This window comes from Ostrinia furnacalis, unplaced genomic scaffold (genome assembly GCF_004193835.3).
Source record: "Ostrinia furnacalis isolate ACB-3 unplaced genomic scaffold, ASM419383v2 OfSCF4439, whole genome shotgun sequence".
In the NCBI taxonomy this organism is placed as follows: domain Eukaryota; kingdom Metazoa; phylum Arthropoda; class Insecta; order Lepidoptera; family Crambidae; genus Ostrinia; species Ostrinia furnacalis.
This window is the reverse complement of record NW_021134678.1, coordinates 38,898-54,162: the sequence shown is the minus strand read 5'-3', so window position 1 is coordinate 54,162 and position 15,265 is coordinate 38,898. Positions and strand designations below refer to the sequence as shown.

Here is a 15,265-nt window from a genome sequence, read left to right as displayed (position 1 = left end):
AACTGGCCATAGATGTGTAAAGGTTCAGTCAAACCAATGCGTGCACGATGGCGATGGCGATCAGACGTAAACGCATTGATCGCCATCGCGCTCGCAGGCAGCATGCGTTTAGCTGAACCTTCAGCCGTGTGCAACATACTTGTTTGAATTGAATTGAACAATATTGTTTTAAATACAACAGGCATAGTACACCAAGTTGGTTCCATCTTGTAGTCATAGTTTATTGACACTGTGACTACAGCTATCGATCGAAACTAGGTGTTTCAAAGTCCGTGTTTGGCGGGCCTTAATCGAGTGGTGCCGGATATCAAAACAAAAAAAAAATTAACTTGAGACATAGACGTGACAGCTCAGTTATGCCTTATGTCATCCTCCCGCATCATTCCACTACCGCAAGAACCGCTCATTTTAAATTACGCCTGTAGTAACAAAACCATTGTTGTTTCAGCCGAAAGTCGTCCACAGCTGGACAAAGGCCTTCCACAAGGATTTCCACAAAGACCGGTCCTGCGCCGCTCGCATCTAGGCACCTCCCGCGACCTTCCCCAGATCGTCGGTCCACCTAGTGGGAGGCCTGCCCACGCTACGTCTTCCGGCTCGTGGTCGCCACTCAAGAACTTTCCTGCCCCAGAGGCCATCAGCTCTTCGAGCTATGTGCCCCGCCCACTGCCGCTTGATTTTAGCGATTCTGCGGGCCAAAACCTTTACCTATTATAAAAAAAAATAAAAGCTATACTCACGGTAAGGCTCAAAGCATCCGATAGGTTCAATCCTCATCTCAATGCCCTTGTTCCATTTCACCGGCAGCACCTTCAGGTATCTCGCGTGTACAGGCAGCGCGAACTCGTTCAGCACAGGAGTATCCTGGTCGAAGTTGCCTGTGAATAAGGATGCAACCATATATCGAATGTTAGATTGATATATTATCGACCGCAAAATATTCAGTGTCGATAGGATATTATCATATCGAAAATATTAGATATCAAAATAACAAATTTTTTTGGAAATGCATTTGTAGTTTTAATTTTCTTTTTATCCTTGCTGCTTTTACGCTTTTGCTGCTAGTTCGTAAATTAATTAAATATCAACTAGTTTCAGCTACTACTTCTACGTACCTAATTATGAATCGGCTTATTAGAGAGATAGGCATTAGCTGATAGAGGTGTAACTTATTTGCTTTTTCATATATTAAAACATTCAATGCCATTTTATATCGGGTTAAAACGGTCGTCATTCATATCGATATTTTTCGTCAACCTGCATCCTTACCTGGGAACAGCTTCTGGTTTCCGGAGCTGTCCACCACCGGGTTGAAGGTGGAAAGGTCGCAGGTGTATTTGACGTGGTAGGCCGACACCCAGCCCTTGGTCCCGCCCTTGGTCTTTATGCCGGTGAGATTGCGCGGGGACATGAAGTCGAACTGTGGGAAGAGAATTTAAAATAAACATACATATTTATCTACATATAAGTCGTTAAAAAGGCAACGTATTTAAGGATAAGAAGAAAGCTGAGCCCAATCGTTATGGAATAAATCTCAAAGAAAAAGGACAGAGGCCATAAATTCCCACATGAAAAAAAGTCACAATATTCTGTATGCTCTTCTGCCGACGCCGAATATTTGTCAAAAAATATTTTCCTATTGTTATGTTCACAATAACTTCCAATAACTTTGGCAATGGTTTAGCTTTTACTGGTTGGGTTTTTATTAATGATAAGCCTCACTGCAAATCCTGGCTGTCCAGAAGTTTCAACGGGGCCATTAGGCCATTAGGCCATTAGGCCTCTGGTATTAACCAGAGGGCATCCCAGGGGCATATCATGTGCAAGTCATAAACTACCTCTATAGTGTAAGTTCTACAATACTTCGTTCTTTCGCTTCAGCCAAATGGCGTCCACTACTGGACAAAAGCCTCCCTCAAAGATTTCCATACAAGACTTACCATGATCCATTCTCCGGGTGTGCTGTAGAGTGGACGCCAGCCCCGTGGTCCATCTAACGCGAAGTATTTTCGCGCGTCGTTGTTCGAGCTCACTTCGATGCTCTCAATAGGCAAGTCCGCCGCTAAGCCTAGCGGCTCTGTGCATTGCATCTGTTCTGGCTGTTGAATAAATATTGATTGACGGTTAAATGTTAAAAACATATTTATGTAAGCAATGTAATGTATAATGGCTTTGGTGATGAATAGCATTTAAAAATAACCGAGATTTGTGAGTATAGATCGTGTCATCCACGAAGTCACGCGCCTCACCATTCTTCCGCGAATGTAAATCATCAATCAACACACGCACACTAAAATAATGTCGTTCGGATTGCTCGGATCAAACTTTCGCTCACGTTTTGGACGCTTTCCTCGACCAAAAACTGGTGGGGCGCGTCTTCGTGGATGAAATGATCTATAGGTAGCTAGTAATTCCTTTAGTCCACACAAATTAAGTACCTAATCTTTGCTACTTTTTCCAAGACACACCACAGACTACAGACTTTTAGTTGACCGATAATTTGGTCGGGCTGTTGTTCAGTATGAACAATGAACATGTATGGAAGAACGCACATTACAGCGATTCCTCATACAAATTGCAAGCCGACCCAACTAAGTCTGTAGTTTGCGGGGTGTCTAAAAGTTTTCTTCTAGCTAACATGCCTGTATACAGCTCAAAACATCTCAGTAGTACATGTACATCACTTACCGTAGTGGGGATCTCTTCAGGAGTGGTGCTCCTTGGCTCCCCGCAGCCGATCAGCTCAAGCCTGACGGCGATCTCCTCGTGCCAAGTGAGAGGCTTGATGCGCACGAACTTGGCCTCTATTGGTGGGGATATCATTTGCTTCAGCGGTGTCTTGTGGTCCACTGGGCCGCGGAACACCTGCAAAACGGTATATGATAAGCTAGTACGAAATTATGTATTATTGGTCCCAGTATAGTACCTTGGGGGACCCCTCAGGCTGTTCTAAATGCGGGCTGCCTTGAAGCACCACAGCGTATATTGGCAAAGGACTTGTTGTATACAGTAACTCCCGGCTCCGTCTCAGGCTACGGTTCATTCTTGAGCGAGCCCCTTCAGCTTTGAGGGGAATGGTAGATACTCTCGGGACGTCCGCTAACGGTGCACTGGACACTGGGACACCGCCACCATAAGCCTTGTAAGCCGGCCGCTGGACATCCCCATACCCGACTTGTGGGGCCCCTAAGAAGGAGCGTGGAGAGCATAGACTACGGCGAAGGATCAGAGAGGCGTCAGCCGAGGCCTCTCGTTCCCTCTCCGCCATTTCGAGGCAGGTTTTGCAGAAGGAGAGAAGCGGGTCCCAGTACAGTACCTTGGGTGATCCATCCGGCTCGCTGACGAGACTATAGGCGTTGCCGTCATCGCCGTACATGAGCTCGTTGCTGGTGACGTACTGGTCGAACAGCGGGCTGCCTTGCAGCACCACGCCGTATATCGGCTCAGGACTTGTTTAATTGGTCTCAGCACAGTACCTTGGGTGATCCATCCGGCTCGCTGACGAGGCTTGCCGTATATCGGCTCGGGACTTGTTGCACCGGTCCCAGCACAGTACCTTTGGCGACCCGTCCGGCTCGCTGACGAGGCTGTAGGCGCTGCCGTCGTCGCCGTACATGAGCTCGTAGCTGGTGACATACTGGTCGAACAGCGGGCTGCCTTGCAGCACCACGCCGTATATCGGTTCAGGACTTGTTTAACCGGTCTCAGGACAGTACCTTGGGCGACCCGTCCGGCTGGCTGAAGAAACGAAGAGAGCGAAGACCCATCGTTCCCTCTCAGTCATTTCCTTCTGCAAGATGCCTGTCTCTCAGTAGTATAGAAGCGGGTCCCAGTACAGTACCTTGGGCGACCCGTCCGGCTCGCTGACGAGACTATAGGCGTTGCCGTCATCGCCATACATGAGCTCGTAGCTGGTGACGTACTGGTCGAACAGCGGGCTGCCTTGCAGCACCACGCCGTATATCGGCTCCGCGTGAGGCAATTCCACTTGGATGTACTGGTTCTTGTCGTTGATCTCCGGGTTCCAACTGCCAGCTGAAGTAAAGAACCAAAACAATATACACGGAGACAGCTATTTATTTTTATTTTTTGTTATGTGACAGGAGGCAAACGAGCAGATGGATCACCTGATGGTAAGTGATTACCGTCGCCCATAGACACCCGCAGACCCAGGGGCGTTACAGGTTACAGGTAAATCATAAACTCGTCATAAAACATGCAATGGTGCGGTTGAATTAAAAATCCAGATTAAAATTACATAAATATTTAAACTTAAGTATACACTTACGTACTTACTTACGTACTGGAAAGCGCAGCGTTGAATGTCCACCCACAAGGTGGATCGACGACCTCATAAAGGTAGCAGAAAGGTGCTGGATGCAGGCCGCTACCAACCGGTCATTATGGAAATCAGTTGGGGAGGCTTAAGTTCAGCAGTGGACATCCTATGGCTGAAATGATGTTGATGATGATGATGATGATACAATTATATTACCAGATACAGCTTTCGGGCGGCCGTTGAGCACAGCGTCTTGCGGTAGGAACTGGTTGCTAGCAACCGAGCTCGCGGTCAATATCGGCTTCACTTCCACGTCATCACCCCAAAGTAGGTATTTGTACCTACAGTGAAACGTATAAAATTATGTAAACGTAACGAGTTACTATTTATAAAGAAAATTATTTAAAAAACGTGATTAATTCTCAGATGGTTCGCAAATGTTAAGTTGTTAACGCTAAAAACTCAGCGGAAAAGTAATAAAATAAATCCGGCCATAGTCATGAAAGAGATCATAATGAAGTCTATCAACTCACCCTTCAGGATCACACTCCGGCGGCGGCGAGACCGTGCTCTTTATAATCAGAGGCGTCACAGTGGTCGGCGGCAGCGTGGTCGCCTTCGTGGTGGTCGCCTTTGTGGTCACAGTGGTGGGTTTAGGCGTGGTGGGTTTTGGTGTTGTTGTCGTGGTATACTTGATGGGCTGGTTGCGTTCCTCGTCGATGTAGGTGGTGCCGAGGGTCGTGCAGTGGGAGGAGTCGCAATGGAACGCGTTGTCGAGGCACTGGCACGTGACGCACCCGTCGGATTTGCGCTCGCCAGGCTGGTTATGATACGATAAATTCAATGCCTTATTCTACGTACATACAGGTGTATAATGTGAAAAGGGTCTACATACTAATAAAGAATTTGAATGTGATTTTGAAGTAACTACTTCTCTGCCTCTTCCTTTTACACGTATAAAGCGGTAACCTATGTTTATGAATTTCAGTAGTGAGATAGATGTAATAACCTATTAGAAGAAAGGAAGTATGCAATAAGAAATAAAAGTTGTTTATGGGCCTCGAGAGGTATTTTACCTCGTATAGTTGAGTAAATAGAAAGAAAGAAAGAAAGAAAGAAAGAAAGAAAGAAACATTTATTGCCATGGACATCACAGAAGACAAAAGATGTAAATAATAGAAAAAAAAGTAAATAAGACATAGGTGACATAAAATAAAACATACAATGAAAGTGAAAGTAAAACTGAGCAGTGCCACCCTGTCGCACAGCGATGTCCATCGCAATGGGACCCCACTCAGCATATGCCATGGCCCCCGGTGAGGGAGGCCACGACGCTGGTTTTCAGTGTGCCCCATGCCGAGTGGGAGTCACGGACACTAACCTATACTGCATAAAATATACATACATAAATAATAATAATAGTGCGCGTATAAATTTTAAGTGTAAGTACAGTATAATATTATTATTAAATAGCACAGTATACCTATACGTGTAGGTTAGGTAGGTATACTGTGTGATTTCTTGGTGTATCATTGCATACCTTGACCATCTTTCCATCGGCGTAGCAAGTGCAGTCCTTCTCAGGCACGCAGGTCTTCATGTCGCGCCAGCGGTACCCTTTGCCGCACTTCTGCTCGGCCACCGATATGTCCACGCAGCCTTTGATGCACTTCTGCAGATAAATTAAATTTATTTTTATTGAAGTCATCTACATTCAATAAAATATGTGGCCAAATATTGAACGAAACATAAGATCCAGAGTTTTATCCAGACGAACTAAGATTGTAATAAAGAGGAATTTAAAGCATAATTAGCAATTTGTGAATACAAATTATGTACTAATAATCCCGTTAACTCCTCATGGTAAGCTCAATATGTTTATGTTGGGAGTGGGTTCACCACAATAGTCACAGGCATCGAACCCGCGTTTCTCGGATCACGAGTCGGCCAGTCTGACCCCTTCACTGTTCTGATATCGTGGCTACAAAATTGGATCAGAGTCAGTGACCCGTATAAGAACCCTTGCGAAAAAGTCTAATGCCCATTTTCACCATCAATCCCTAATTTTTAAGTGACCCATATGAAAACAAAATTCATACTATTTGTTACCTTAGGGGTCACGTAAAAATTAGGGATTGATGGTAAAAACGGGCATAACTCTGTTTCTTTACTCTCCCATCCCTATCCACCCTACACTGTAAGATAGAGACGACTATACTTACGTCTCTAGGTCCACACTGGCCCTTGTCCCGGATCACGGCTCCAAGGTAGTCGCAGAGCTGGTCGCAAGGATAAGCGCATTCGCGGTACACCTGGCCTGGAGGACACAGCCCTGCCGTGCTTGCTTGTTCCGTCGTCGTTGGTGTGGCTGTTAACAAATACATGAAAATTTACTGCAGAATACCTTGCCATTTAGTTATGTAAAGTTATCATTCTGTTTACTTTTGATGCTGGGTGAAGTAACTGTAAGAGTAGTGATGTGATGACACATAAAAAGTATATTCATTATTGTGCACCAAACAAAATAGCCACAAAGAGATTCAAGAGAGCTTTCCTTGTTTAGGCTGTCTTATTGCTAGGAAGCTATAGTCGCCGCACAAGGGTGGCTAATTCACCATCGCCGTAGGGTCGAACATCGTGCCAGCCGATTACGGCGTGACGCGACGTATACTATGGTTGACTTGGTTTTAAAGCTCTCATTGATGAATCTAATGTAACTTACTAGGTGAAGTAGGCGCAACAGTTGTGACCTTAGTAGTGCTAGGAGTGGTTCCTTCAGTAGCACCACACTCGGGTCGCACGGCTGCCACAGAAGCTGGCCAGTGGCACACCATCGTCACAGGGTTGTACATGGTGCCAGCTCCGCAGGTCTTGAGCACGGCGTGACGTATGCTATTAAAGCTATCATTGGCGAATCTGGTATAACTTACTAGGTGAAGTAGGCGCAACAGTTGTGACCTTAGTAGTGCTAGGAGTGGTTCCTTCAGTGCAACACACTCGGGTCGCACGGCTGCCACAGAAGCGGGCCAGTCGCACACCATCGAGCACGGCGTGACGTATGCTATGGTTGACTTGGTCTTAAAGCTATCATTGGCGAATCTGGTATAACTTACTAGGTGAAGTAGGCGCAACAGTTGTGACCTTAGTAGTGCTAGGAGTGGTTCCTTCAGTAGCAACACACTCGGGTCGTACGGCTGCCACAGAAGCGGGCCAGTCGCACACCATCGTCACAGGGTTGTACATGGTGCCAGCTCCGCAAGTCTTGAGCACGGCGTGACGTATAGTTGGGTTGAGTAGGTCAGGCGTGCATTCGTAGAACTTGTCGCAGTCAGTGGGATGTTGGTAGTTAGGGTGCGTGTCGTTGAGGCATTGGAACGGTTCTGTGGAAAAGTTTGTAAATATTTTTAGCCTAGCCGAAGACAACGGATTTTTTGTCGGCGGATAGTTGGGTCGAGCTGTTAGTATGGACATGTATGAAAGTTGCGTACATTACACCGACTTGGTATCGGCCGATTTTTCATACAAATTAGATTTAGGGATAACTATATCGGCCTATTAAAAGTCTGTATTCTGCTGGGAGTCTTAAATAGCATATTATCATTGGACATTCTAATATATTTCGGGTCCGTATATCTCTCTCAAGCTTACCACATTCACACAACACCCTGATCTCAAAGTCAGGACAGGTGGTGCCGGTCTCGCGGCAGACTAGTCCTCGCTCCAGGCTGCACTCGACGTCCAGGCCGGTCTGCTTCGGCGTCTCGTGGTTGACGCGCGTGCGGCACTCGATGCCTTTCATCATGTCTTTGCTGCACATGGGGGAGCCGATTTTCTGGAGAGCAAATCATTTAGTTTACTAAAACAACATAATGCTTATTGAAAATATGATAGGCCAAAAATAGTAAGCTAAGTGAGCCAACCAATGGTTGGCAACCATATCTAACGCGAAACCGGAATAAAACCATATAATTTCGGCAATGTATATTTAGTATACTCTTATAGAGCATCCCCAGTCTCATGGAAAGATGATTCAAGACAATGACAATGGCTGGACGACCAAAGCGGGAGACGGTCGAACTTTAAGAACACCTCCAGCTGAAAGTTTAGCCAATCCTCGGGGACTATTATGTTATTTCGTTGCGAGTTCAATGTCACTTACCTAAACTTTCTTTGGAACTTACTGTGACGTCAATAGGGTTTTATTGAATACCTATTAAAAAACTAAAAACTAAAAAAAAACTAAAACTCATTTATTTCTGTAAATAGGCTTAAAAAAACACTTTTACACGTCCCAGTATTAAACCTACCACTGCTTCAGGACAATAAATGGGCCAGTGCTGAGAAGAAGCAGCGCAAGAAACTTAAGGATTCTGGCTGTGAAGCAGTTGCAGTGGTAGTTAGAGGTGGAATTATTTTTTTCCGCTTGAGAGGCTCGTCGTAGGGCTGGTCAGCTCGGCGTATGGCTCCTGGATGACATACAAGTCGTGGACTCACCAGATCCTTGAGGTCCAGTAGCGATTCCTTCTCCAAAGATGCACTTGAGAGGCTCGTCGTATGGCTGGCCAGCTCAGTGTAGGGCTCCTGCCTCACATACAAGCTGTGTACTCACCAGGTCTTTAAGCTCCGGCAGTGGCTCTTTCTCCACGGACTCCCCGCGAGGGCCCGCCTCTGGTGTGTGCTTGCTGACCCACGCCGTCCAGCCGTCAACGCACTTTAGAGGCTCGTCGTGCGGCTTGGGGCTAGTCGGTTCGGTGTACGGTTCCTGGATCATATTCAAAATACAGTAAATGACAATGTATTCCCGTTGTCCCCATTATTTGTCCGCCACTGGCGGATGTCGCTACATTTGTCCTAATTTTCACTAGTAGTGGATCATGAGAATTCGTCCATTTCAATCGTTTTGACCCTTATAGAAAACGAGATATTGGATTGTGCACAAAATCAAATATCTGAATTAATGAAAAGGGCAATGTTAAAATTAAATGATGACGAAAAACATTTTTTTTTAACTTGGTCTTCCTCTATGACCCTACCAATTACTAACTGTCAAACCACACATGTAATGCAAATAAATGATTTGATTTGATTTGACGTCAGCATCCAGCAACATTTTTGTCAATCTCTCTTAAGACTCCATTTGTACACTTACCGACTCAGTGGAACAGGGCTGGCCGGTACACACTCGTTCCTCCTTAGAGCATCGGCAAGTGTGGCACTCGTCTTCCTCGATGACGTCACCATCGAACACCTCTCTTCCATCCGGTAGCGTCATACAGACTGGACGGCATTTCTTCTATGACGTCATTAATCCAGAAACTCTATCTCTGTCTCTTTCTCCAGAACCCATGATTGTACACTTACCGACTCAGTGGAACAGGGCTGGCTGGTGCACACTCGTTCCTCCTTGCAGCATCGGCAAGTGTGGCACTCGTCTTCCTCAATGACGTCACCCTCGAACACTTCTCTTCCATCCAGTAGCGCCATGGCGGCATTTCTTCTACGACGTCATCATCCAGCAACTATCTGTCTCTCTCCCTAGACTTCATGATTGTACACTTACCGACTCAGTGGAACAGGGCTGACCGGTGCACACTCGTTCCTCCTTAGAGCATCGGCAAGTGTGGCACTCGTCTTCCTCGATGACGTCACCCTCAAACACCTCTCTGCCGTCCGACAGCGTCATACAGACTGGGAGGCATTTCTTCTACGACGTCATCATCCAGCAACTATCTGTCTTTCTCTCCAGATCTATGATTGTACACTTACCGACTCAGTGGAACAGGGCTGGCCGGTACACACTCTTTCCTTCTTGGAGCATCGACAAGTGTGACAATCGTCTTCCTCGATGACGTCACCCTCGAACACCTCTCTTCCATCCGGCAGCGTCATACAGACTGGACGGCATTTCTTCTACGACGTCATCATCCAGCAACTATCTGTCTTTCTCTCCAGATCTATGATTGTACACTTACCGACTCAGTGGAACAGGGCTGGCCGGTGCACACTCGTTCCTCCTTGGAGCATCGGCAAGTGTGGGACTCGTCTTCCTCGATGACGTTACCATCGAACACCTCTCTGCCATCCGGCAGCGTCATACAGACTGGACGGCATTTCTTCTATGACGTCATAATCCAGAAACTCTACCTCACTCTCTTTCTCCAGAATCCATGGCTAATATACTTACCGACTCAGTAGAACAGGGCTGGCCGGTGCACACTCGTTCCTCCTTGGAACATCGACAAGTGTGGCACTCATCTTCCTCAATGACGTCACCCTCGAACACTTCTCTGCCATCCGGCAGCGTCATACAGATTGGACGGCACTTTGCTCGCGGAACGCATTCGGTTAAGCTGTCGTTGCTATACACTTGGCCTTCTGGGCATGGCTTCTTGGGCTTACATCCTAAAAAAGGAAGAGTATGTTAGACACTTCTAAAAGTATTGTGGCCTGTCACATTGTCCATAGTATTCGGCAGCTGCCATAGCGTACTGAAGGATAATGGGGATTGTCTATTAATCGGCCACATGATTAGTAGGATAAGGTCCGTTTTACAAATAAAATTGTATATTTCATTAATACTAACACATGGACCAAAATGTAGTCTGATTGAATAAATATTTGAATTTGAAAAATACTAACATGTCATTAAACTTTTTTACTAACACTTTATGGTTTCCAACAAAGCGGAGCGGAGCGGAGAGAACCAAGACCCAATCAGATTTCAGTATTTTCACATCTCCTCTCCGCACCGCGTCGCCACCGCCGTCAAATTCTATAGAAAAATTCTTTCACCAGACATAATCTCCTCTCTTCTCCACTCCGCCTTGGTGGAAATCAGACCTCAGTTATTAGAAATTAATACTTTTTATTTCATTTATTGCAAAATAGCTTCTATTACAATGGCATAAGATACCAGTGTTATCTCAATCTGTACAATCATACCTTCGACGCAGGTGTCCTGCTCGCAGTTGCCTTTAAGCTCCTTGTACCCTTGCGTGTTGTCGCAGGTCTCGGCCGGGCACGCCGACACGCAGCCGTCGTAGTTCGAGCACTCCTCGTCGCACTGCATCGCTGTGATAGAATATTTAAAATTCAAGTTTATCATGAAATGTAATATTCTGAATATCAGCTCGAATATCAGTTTGAGGCTAGACCAAACATCGTCTGACCATGACAGATTTTATAGTTTAAAATTATAAAAACGTGTTTCATATTCTTACTGCTATAAAAGCAGTCGAATTCCGAGTCTAATCACAATCAATCCCAAATTTTTAAGTGAACCTAATGAAAATACCTGTTATGTGTTACTGTAGGGGCCTCGACTGGGAATTGATGAAATGAGAACGTAGTGGACTGTATTACAGGTTTATTGAAAGAAACTACGTTAATGACAGTTTGGTTGGCAATGATAAGCAAGGGAGCGCGCGCGGTGTCTGCGGTGGCGTGAGGTGAAGTGGGCGGCCGATCGCCGCGGGTGCCGCGCGCCCGCGCCTCTGGGCCGAGAGCAGCCGAGGGCAGCCGAAGGTGCTCGAACATCCTCCCCGGGTTGACCTCTTCGGGAAGTAGGGGTAACTTAAAAATTTGAAAAAAGATGGTGAAAAAGGGCACAAGACACATAGGCTCGCAGCGCTTCATGGAAGAAACTCGTCTACCTTCTAGTTTTAGCTTGTGTTAACTTAGCCTCTTCCACACTAGCGTCCTTCAAACGTTGGCGTCTCGTTAGCGCCTGCGCAGCGTCAACGCAGCGCACCAACTCTCTATAAACTAAATAACGCGACATCAGCGCTGTGTTGATCCGACGTTCGGCTCAGCGTTGGCGTCGTGGTGCCCAACGCTGAACCAGCGCCGCGTCGACGATGCGCGGGTGCTGGCAAGACTACGACGCTCGAAAAAGGCTAGTGGGTACAGCATCATGATGCCGCATGTGCTGACTGCCCAGTCTTTACGTTCGGGACGGGTTTTGCAGTAGTTCTAAGTCGACGCGGTGCACCAACTCTCTTTAATGCGACATCCGCTCCGCGTAGATCCGGCGTTCGGCTCAGCGTACGCATCGTAGTGACCGACGCTGAACCAGCGCCGCTTCGATAATGCGTGCAGTGTGCACTGATGACGCTCGAAAGACGCTAATGGGGGGTCCCTAAAAGATATTATGACTTACGGCACACTTGCTGGCTACGCCAATTAAAGGTGACACCTCTAACCACGCAAGCATGCGCGTACGCAGCCAGCGCGGCGCAGGCGCAGTCGCAGTCGGCGCCCGAGTCGCAGGCGTACGTGTCGCGCTCGCAGCGTTGCATATACGACATCCGCCGGACTTCTAGCGCTAGTTTATGCTAACTTAAGGCTATCAACACTCACGGCACACTTGCTGGCTGCGCCAATTAAAGGTGACGCCTCTAACCGCGCAAGCGTGCGCGTACGCAGCTAACGCTGCGCAGGCGCAGTCGCAGTCGGCGCCCGAGTCGCAGGCGCAGGCGTCACGCTCGCAGCGCTGCATATACGACATCCGCCGGACTTCTAGCGCTAGTTTATGCTAACTTAAAGCTATCAACACTCACGGCACACTTGCTGGCTGCGCCAATTAAAGGTGACGCCTCTAACCGCGCAAACATGCGCGTACGCAGCTAACGCCGCGCAGGCGCAGTCACAGTCGGCGCCCGAGTCGCAGGCGCAGGCGTCGCGCTCGCAGCGCTCGATGTATGGAGCGGGAGACACTTCGGTGGCGCATAAGCTGAATGGATACTGCTTCATGATGCCGCATGTGCTGACTGCCCAGTCTCTGCGCTCGGGACGGGTTTTGCAGTAGTCCTATTAATACAATACAAAGTTTTTTATTGGAGAACATAATTATTGACTCCTTGATCACTTTAGTGGACTGAGTGTGAGTTTACATTTTACATCTAACGCGCTCCCAAAAATGTACGAAAATTTTACTTTTTGAACGTTTCCCGCTAGGGGCGCTGTACAATCCGTCATACATTTAATGAGCGCGTTTACCCTTACCCTTAGGGCGTACGCTAAAACGTGCGCGGGTATACAGACCACCAGTCGTGCGCCCGCGTCAGCTGTGCGTGTGAAAAACGTCGTACGCGCCCGCGCTAAACTACGCTACTTAATACATTTTTCAATACAAATATAACTGCGAGCGCCCGCGCTAGTTTTAGCGTAGGCCCTTAGAATGTTTTTACCACGTGTTTTTCATTGTATGATACTTATTTTTTGGCAATGGTGCCGCATGATTCAGTCGAGTAATTACAACGAAACAAAGTAAAAAAATTGAGTGCCAATTAATTAATAATGAGATTAACTTACCGAAACTTCTTTTGGTTTAGGGCACGTAGGTTTCAGTTTCCAAGAGTCCGCGAATACTAAAGCGGATGATTCCGGTAGACCTCCACCAGATGGCGTTTGGAAGTCGTCGCGCTGGTCGCCGTTGAAGTTGCCGCAGAGACCTTTCACCTACGATAAATTTTAATTATTACTTTATTTTATTATTATTTTATTACTTTACTTTAGGTTTTTTTAACATTATAAATTCCATACACCAGTAGTACCACCATAAATTAAGAAGATTTTTCCTAGCCTCGCTAGATGGCGTAGCGGTCGCGCTGCCCCGCGGTGTGTGAGTATTTTTTCCGTTCCTTAAAGCCCCCGAGTGACTTCGTGTCGTCACTCTGGTTTCCCTTCAATACGAATAAATCTTTCGCCTTTTACTAAAGATTTCCGTGGAGGGGAACACTCAAATGAGTCTTAACTCTATTTTTGACACCTTGCCTCGTGCAAGGTAAAGAATTTATCAATAAGTTATCATCAAAATCCGTTCCGTAGTTTTTGCGTGAGAGTAACAAACATCCAACCAAACTTTGGCATTTATAATATTAATCGGATTATAGGCTGGCTCGACACACACTGTTGATCCATAATACAGACTTACTAGCGTCTAGCGTGATTGCATTGTATTGTCGAAAACGACGCTGACGCCATGACTATTTTATTTTAACTTGTTTTAATATTTGTATTTATTTTTCCAAAAAATCTAATAAATTGAGGCCCGTAAGTAAATTCAATCTTGTCAGACATCATAGAGTTCGATCCGCATTTGGCCATTACAAAAAGATTAATTTGCTAATAAAACAATAACTCTTAAGGTAAGGTGATAAGGTCTATCTTAATTACCCTGTTCCGCCAGACTGCGTCCACTTTAACGTAAACTCGCAGGCCGCGGTCCCACTGCAGGCTAACTCCCAGAGACGGCACGTCCAAGAACACAAACGCGCCCGCTACGCGAAGCTTTATCCTAGAAGAATAATGAATCTGGTTAACAANTTAAGCTTAAATGACTGGACTAAATACTTTATTACAACTAGGGGACTGCGGACAGGAGAAGAGAGAAGATGCGTTTCTAATAACTCAACAGTAGGGATGTTATGGATTATGTAGTTTCGATTATGGATACAGTTACGGATATAGGAATAATATTATACCGGTTTCGGTTACGGTTACGGATATTTTTTTATTTCGGATATCCGAAAGTTTCGGTTACGGTTACGGATATTTGTGCTTTAGAATGCAATTTTCAATAGTTGTCCAACACTGTTCATTCATGGCCGCACATTTTAAATCGAATAAAAAGTAATGTGAGCGCGCCAATACGTATGCGGCGCGCACGCACACACTGAAAAAATTTAGCGTTGATTAGCGGTGAGGTGCACTCACATACAAACCGCGCTCGGGCGTTTCTATGAAGATGACCTACTGATTTTTATTTATTCTGTTATTACCTCTTTAGCTTGGAGGTGTCAGGCAGCGGCGCGCCCTTAGTGAGCGCAACCACCTCTTGGTTGCCGCCGCCGCCAACCTTCAGGGTGGTTGACTTGGAGCACGTCGCGCCTGTAGTCCCGCATGGAACGTTCTGGAATAAACAGATATTTTTCGGTTTGAACTCACTACATATTAGGAAATCAAATCAATTGTACCAAAATACCA

General features: G+C 46.3%; 1 protein-coding gene and 1 non-coding gene across 2 annotated transcripts in view; one reads left to right on the top strand and one right to left on the bottom strand.

The window, feature by feature from the left end:
- The window catches only part of LOC114359501 (hemocytin-like), a 34,783-nt gene extending 20,944 nt beyond the window's left edge, over nt 1–13,839 (bottom strand). Inside the window, exons 1-19 of the mRNA XM_028313926.1 lie at nt 13,834–13,839; nt 13,592–13,738; nt 12,838–13,087; nt 12,438–12,602; nt 11,222–11,350; nt 10,464–10,681; nt 8,889–9,041; nt 7,928–8,111; nt 7,393–7,659; nt 7,002–7,208; nt 6,502–6,647; nt 5,820–5,951; nt 4,813–5,099; nt 4,496–4,620; nt 3,842–4,035; nt 2,689–2,865; nt 1,941–2,099; nt 1,270–1,420; nt 741–878 (exon numbers count right to left, since the gene is read on the bottom strand). Coding sequence (XP_028169727.1) covers nt 741–878; nt 1,270–1,420; nt 1,941–2,099; nt 2,689–2,865; nt 3,842–4,035; nt 4,496–4,620; nt 4,813–5,099; nt 5,820–5,951; nt 6,502–6,647; nt 7,002–7,208; nt 7,393–7,659; nt 7,928–8,111; nt 8,889–9,041; nt 10,464–10,681; nt 11,222–11,350; nt 12,438–12,602; nt 12,838–13,087; nt 13,592–13,738; nt 13,834–13,839 — 3,235 coding nt within the window. The remainder of the gene's footprint in view (nt 1–740; nt 879–1,269; nt 1,421–1,940; nt 2,100–2,688; nt 2,866–3,841; nt 4,036–4,495; nt 4,621–4,812; nt 5,100–5,819; nt 5,952–6,501; nt 6,648–7,001; nt 7,209–7,392; nt 7,660–7,927; nt 8,112–8,888; nt 9,042–10,463; nt 10,682–11,221; nt 11,351–12,437; nt 12,603–12,837; nt 13,088–13,591; nt 13,739–13,833) is intronic.
- A 109-nt stretch (nt 13,840–13,948) lies between these two features.
- On the top strand, nt 13,949–14,066 carry LOC114359503 (U5 spliceosomal RNA). Its single transcript, XR_003656428.1, has one exon. It is a non-coding gene; the product is annotated as a U5 spliceosomal RNA (small nuclear RNA).
- Nucleotides 14,067–15,265: the final 1,199 nt, after the last annotated feature.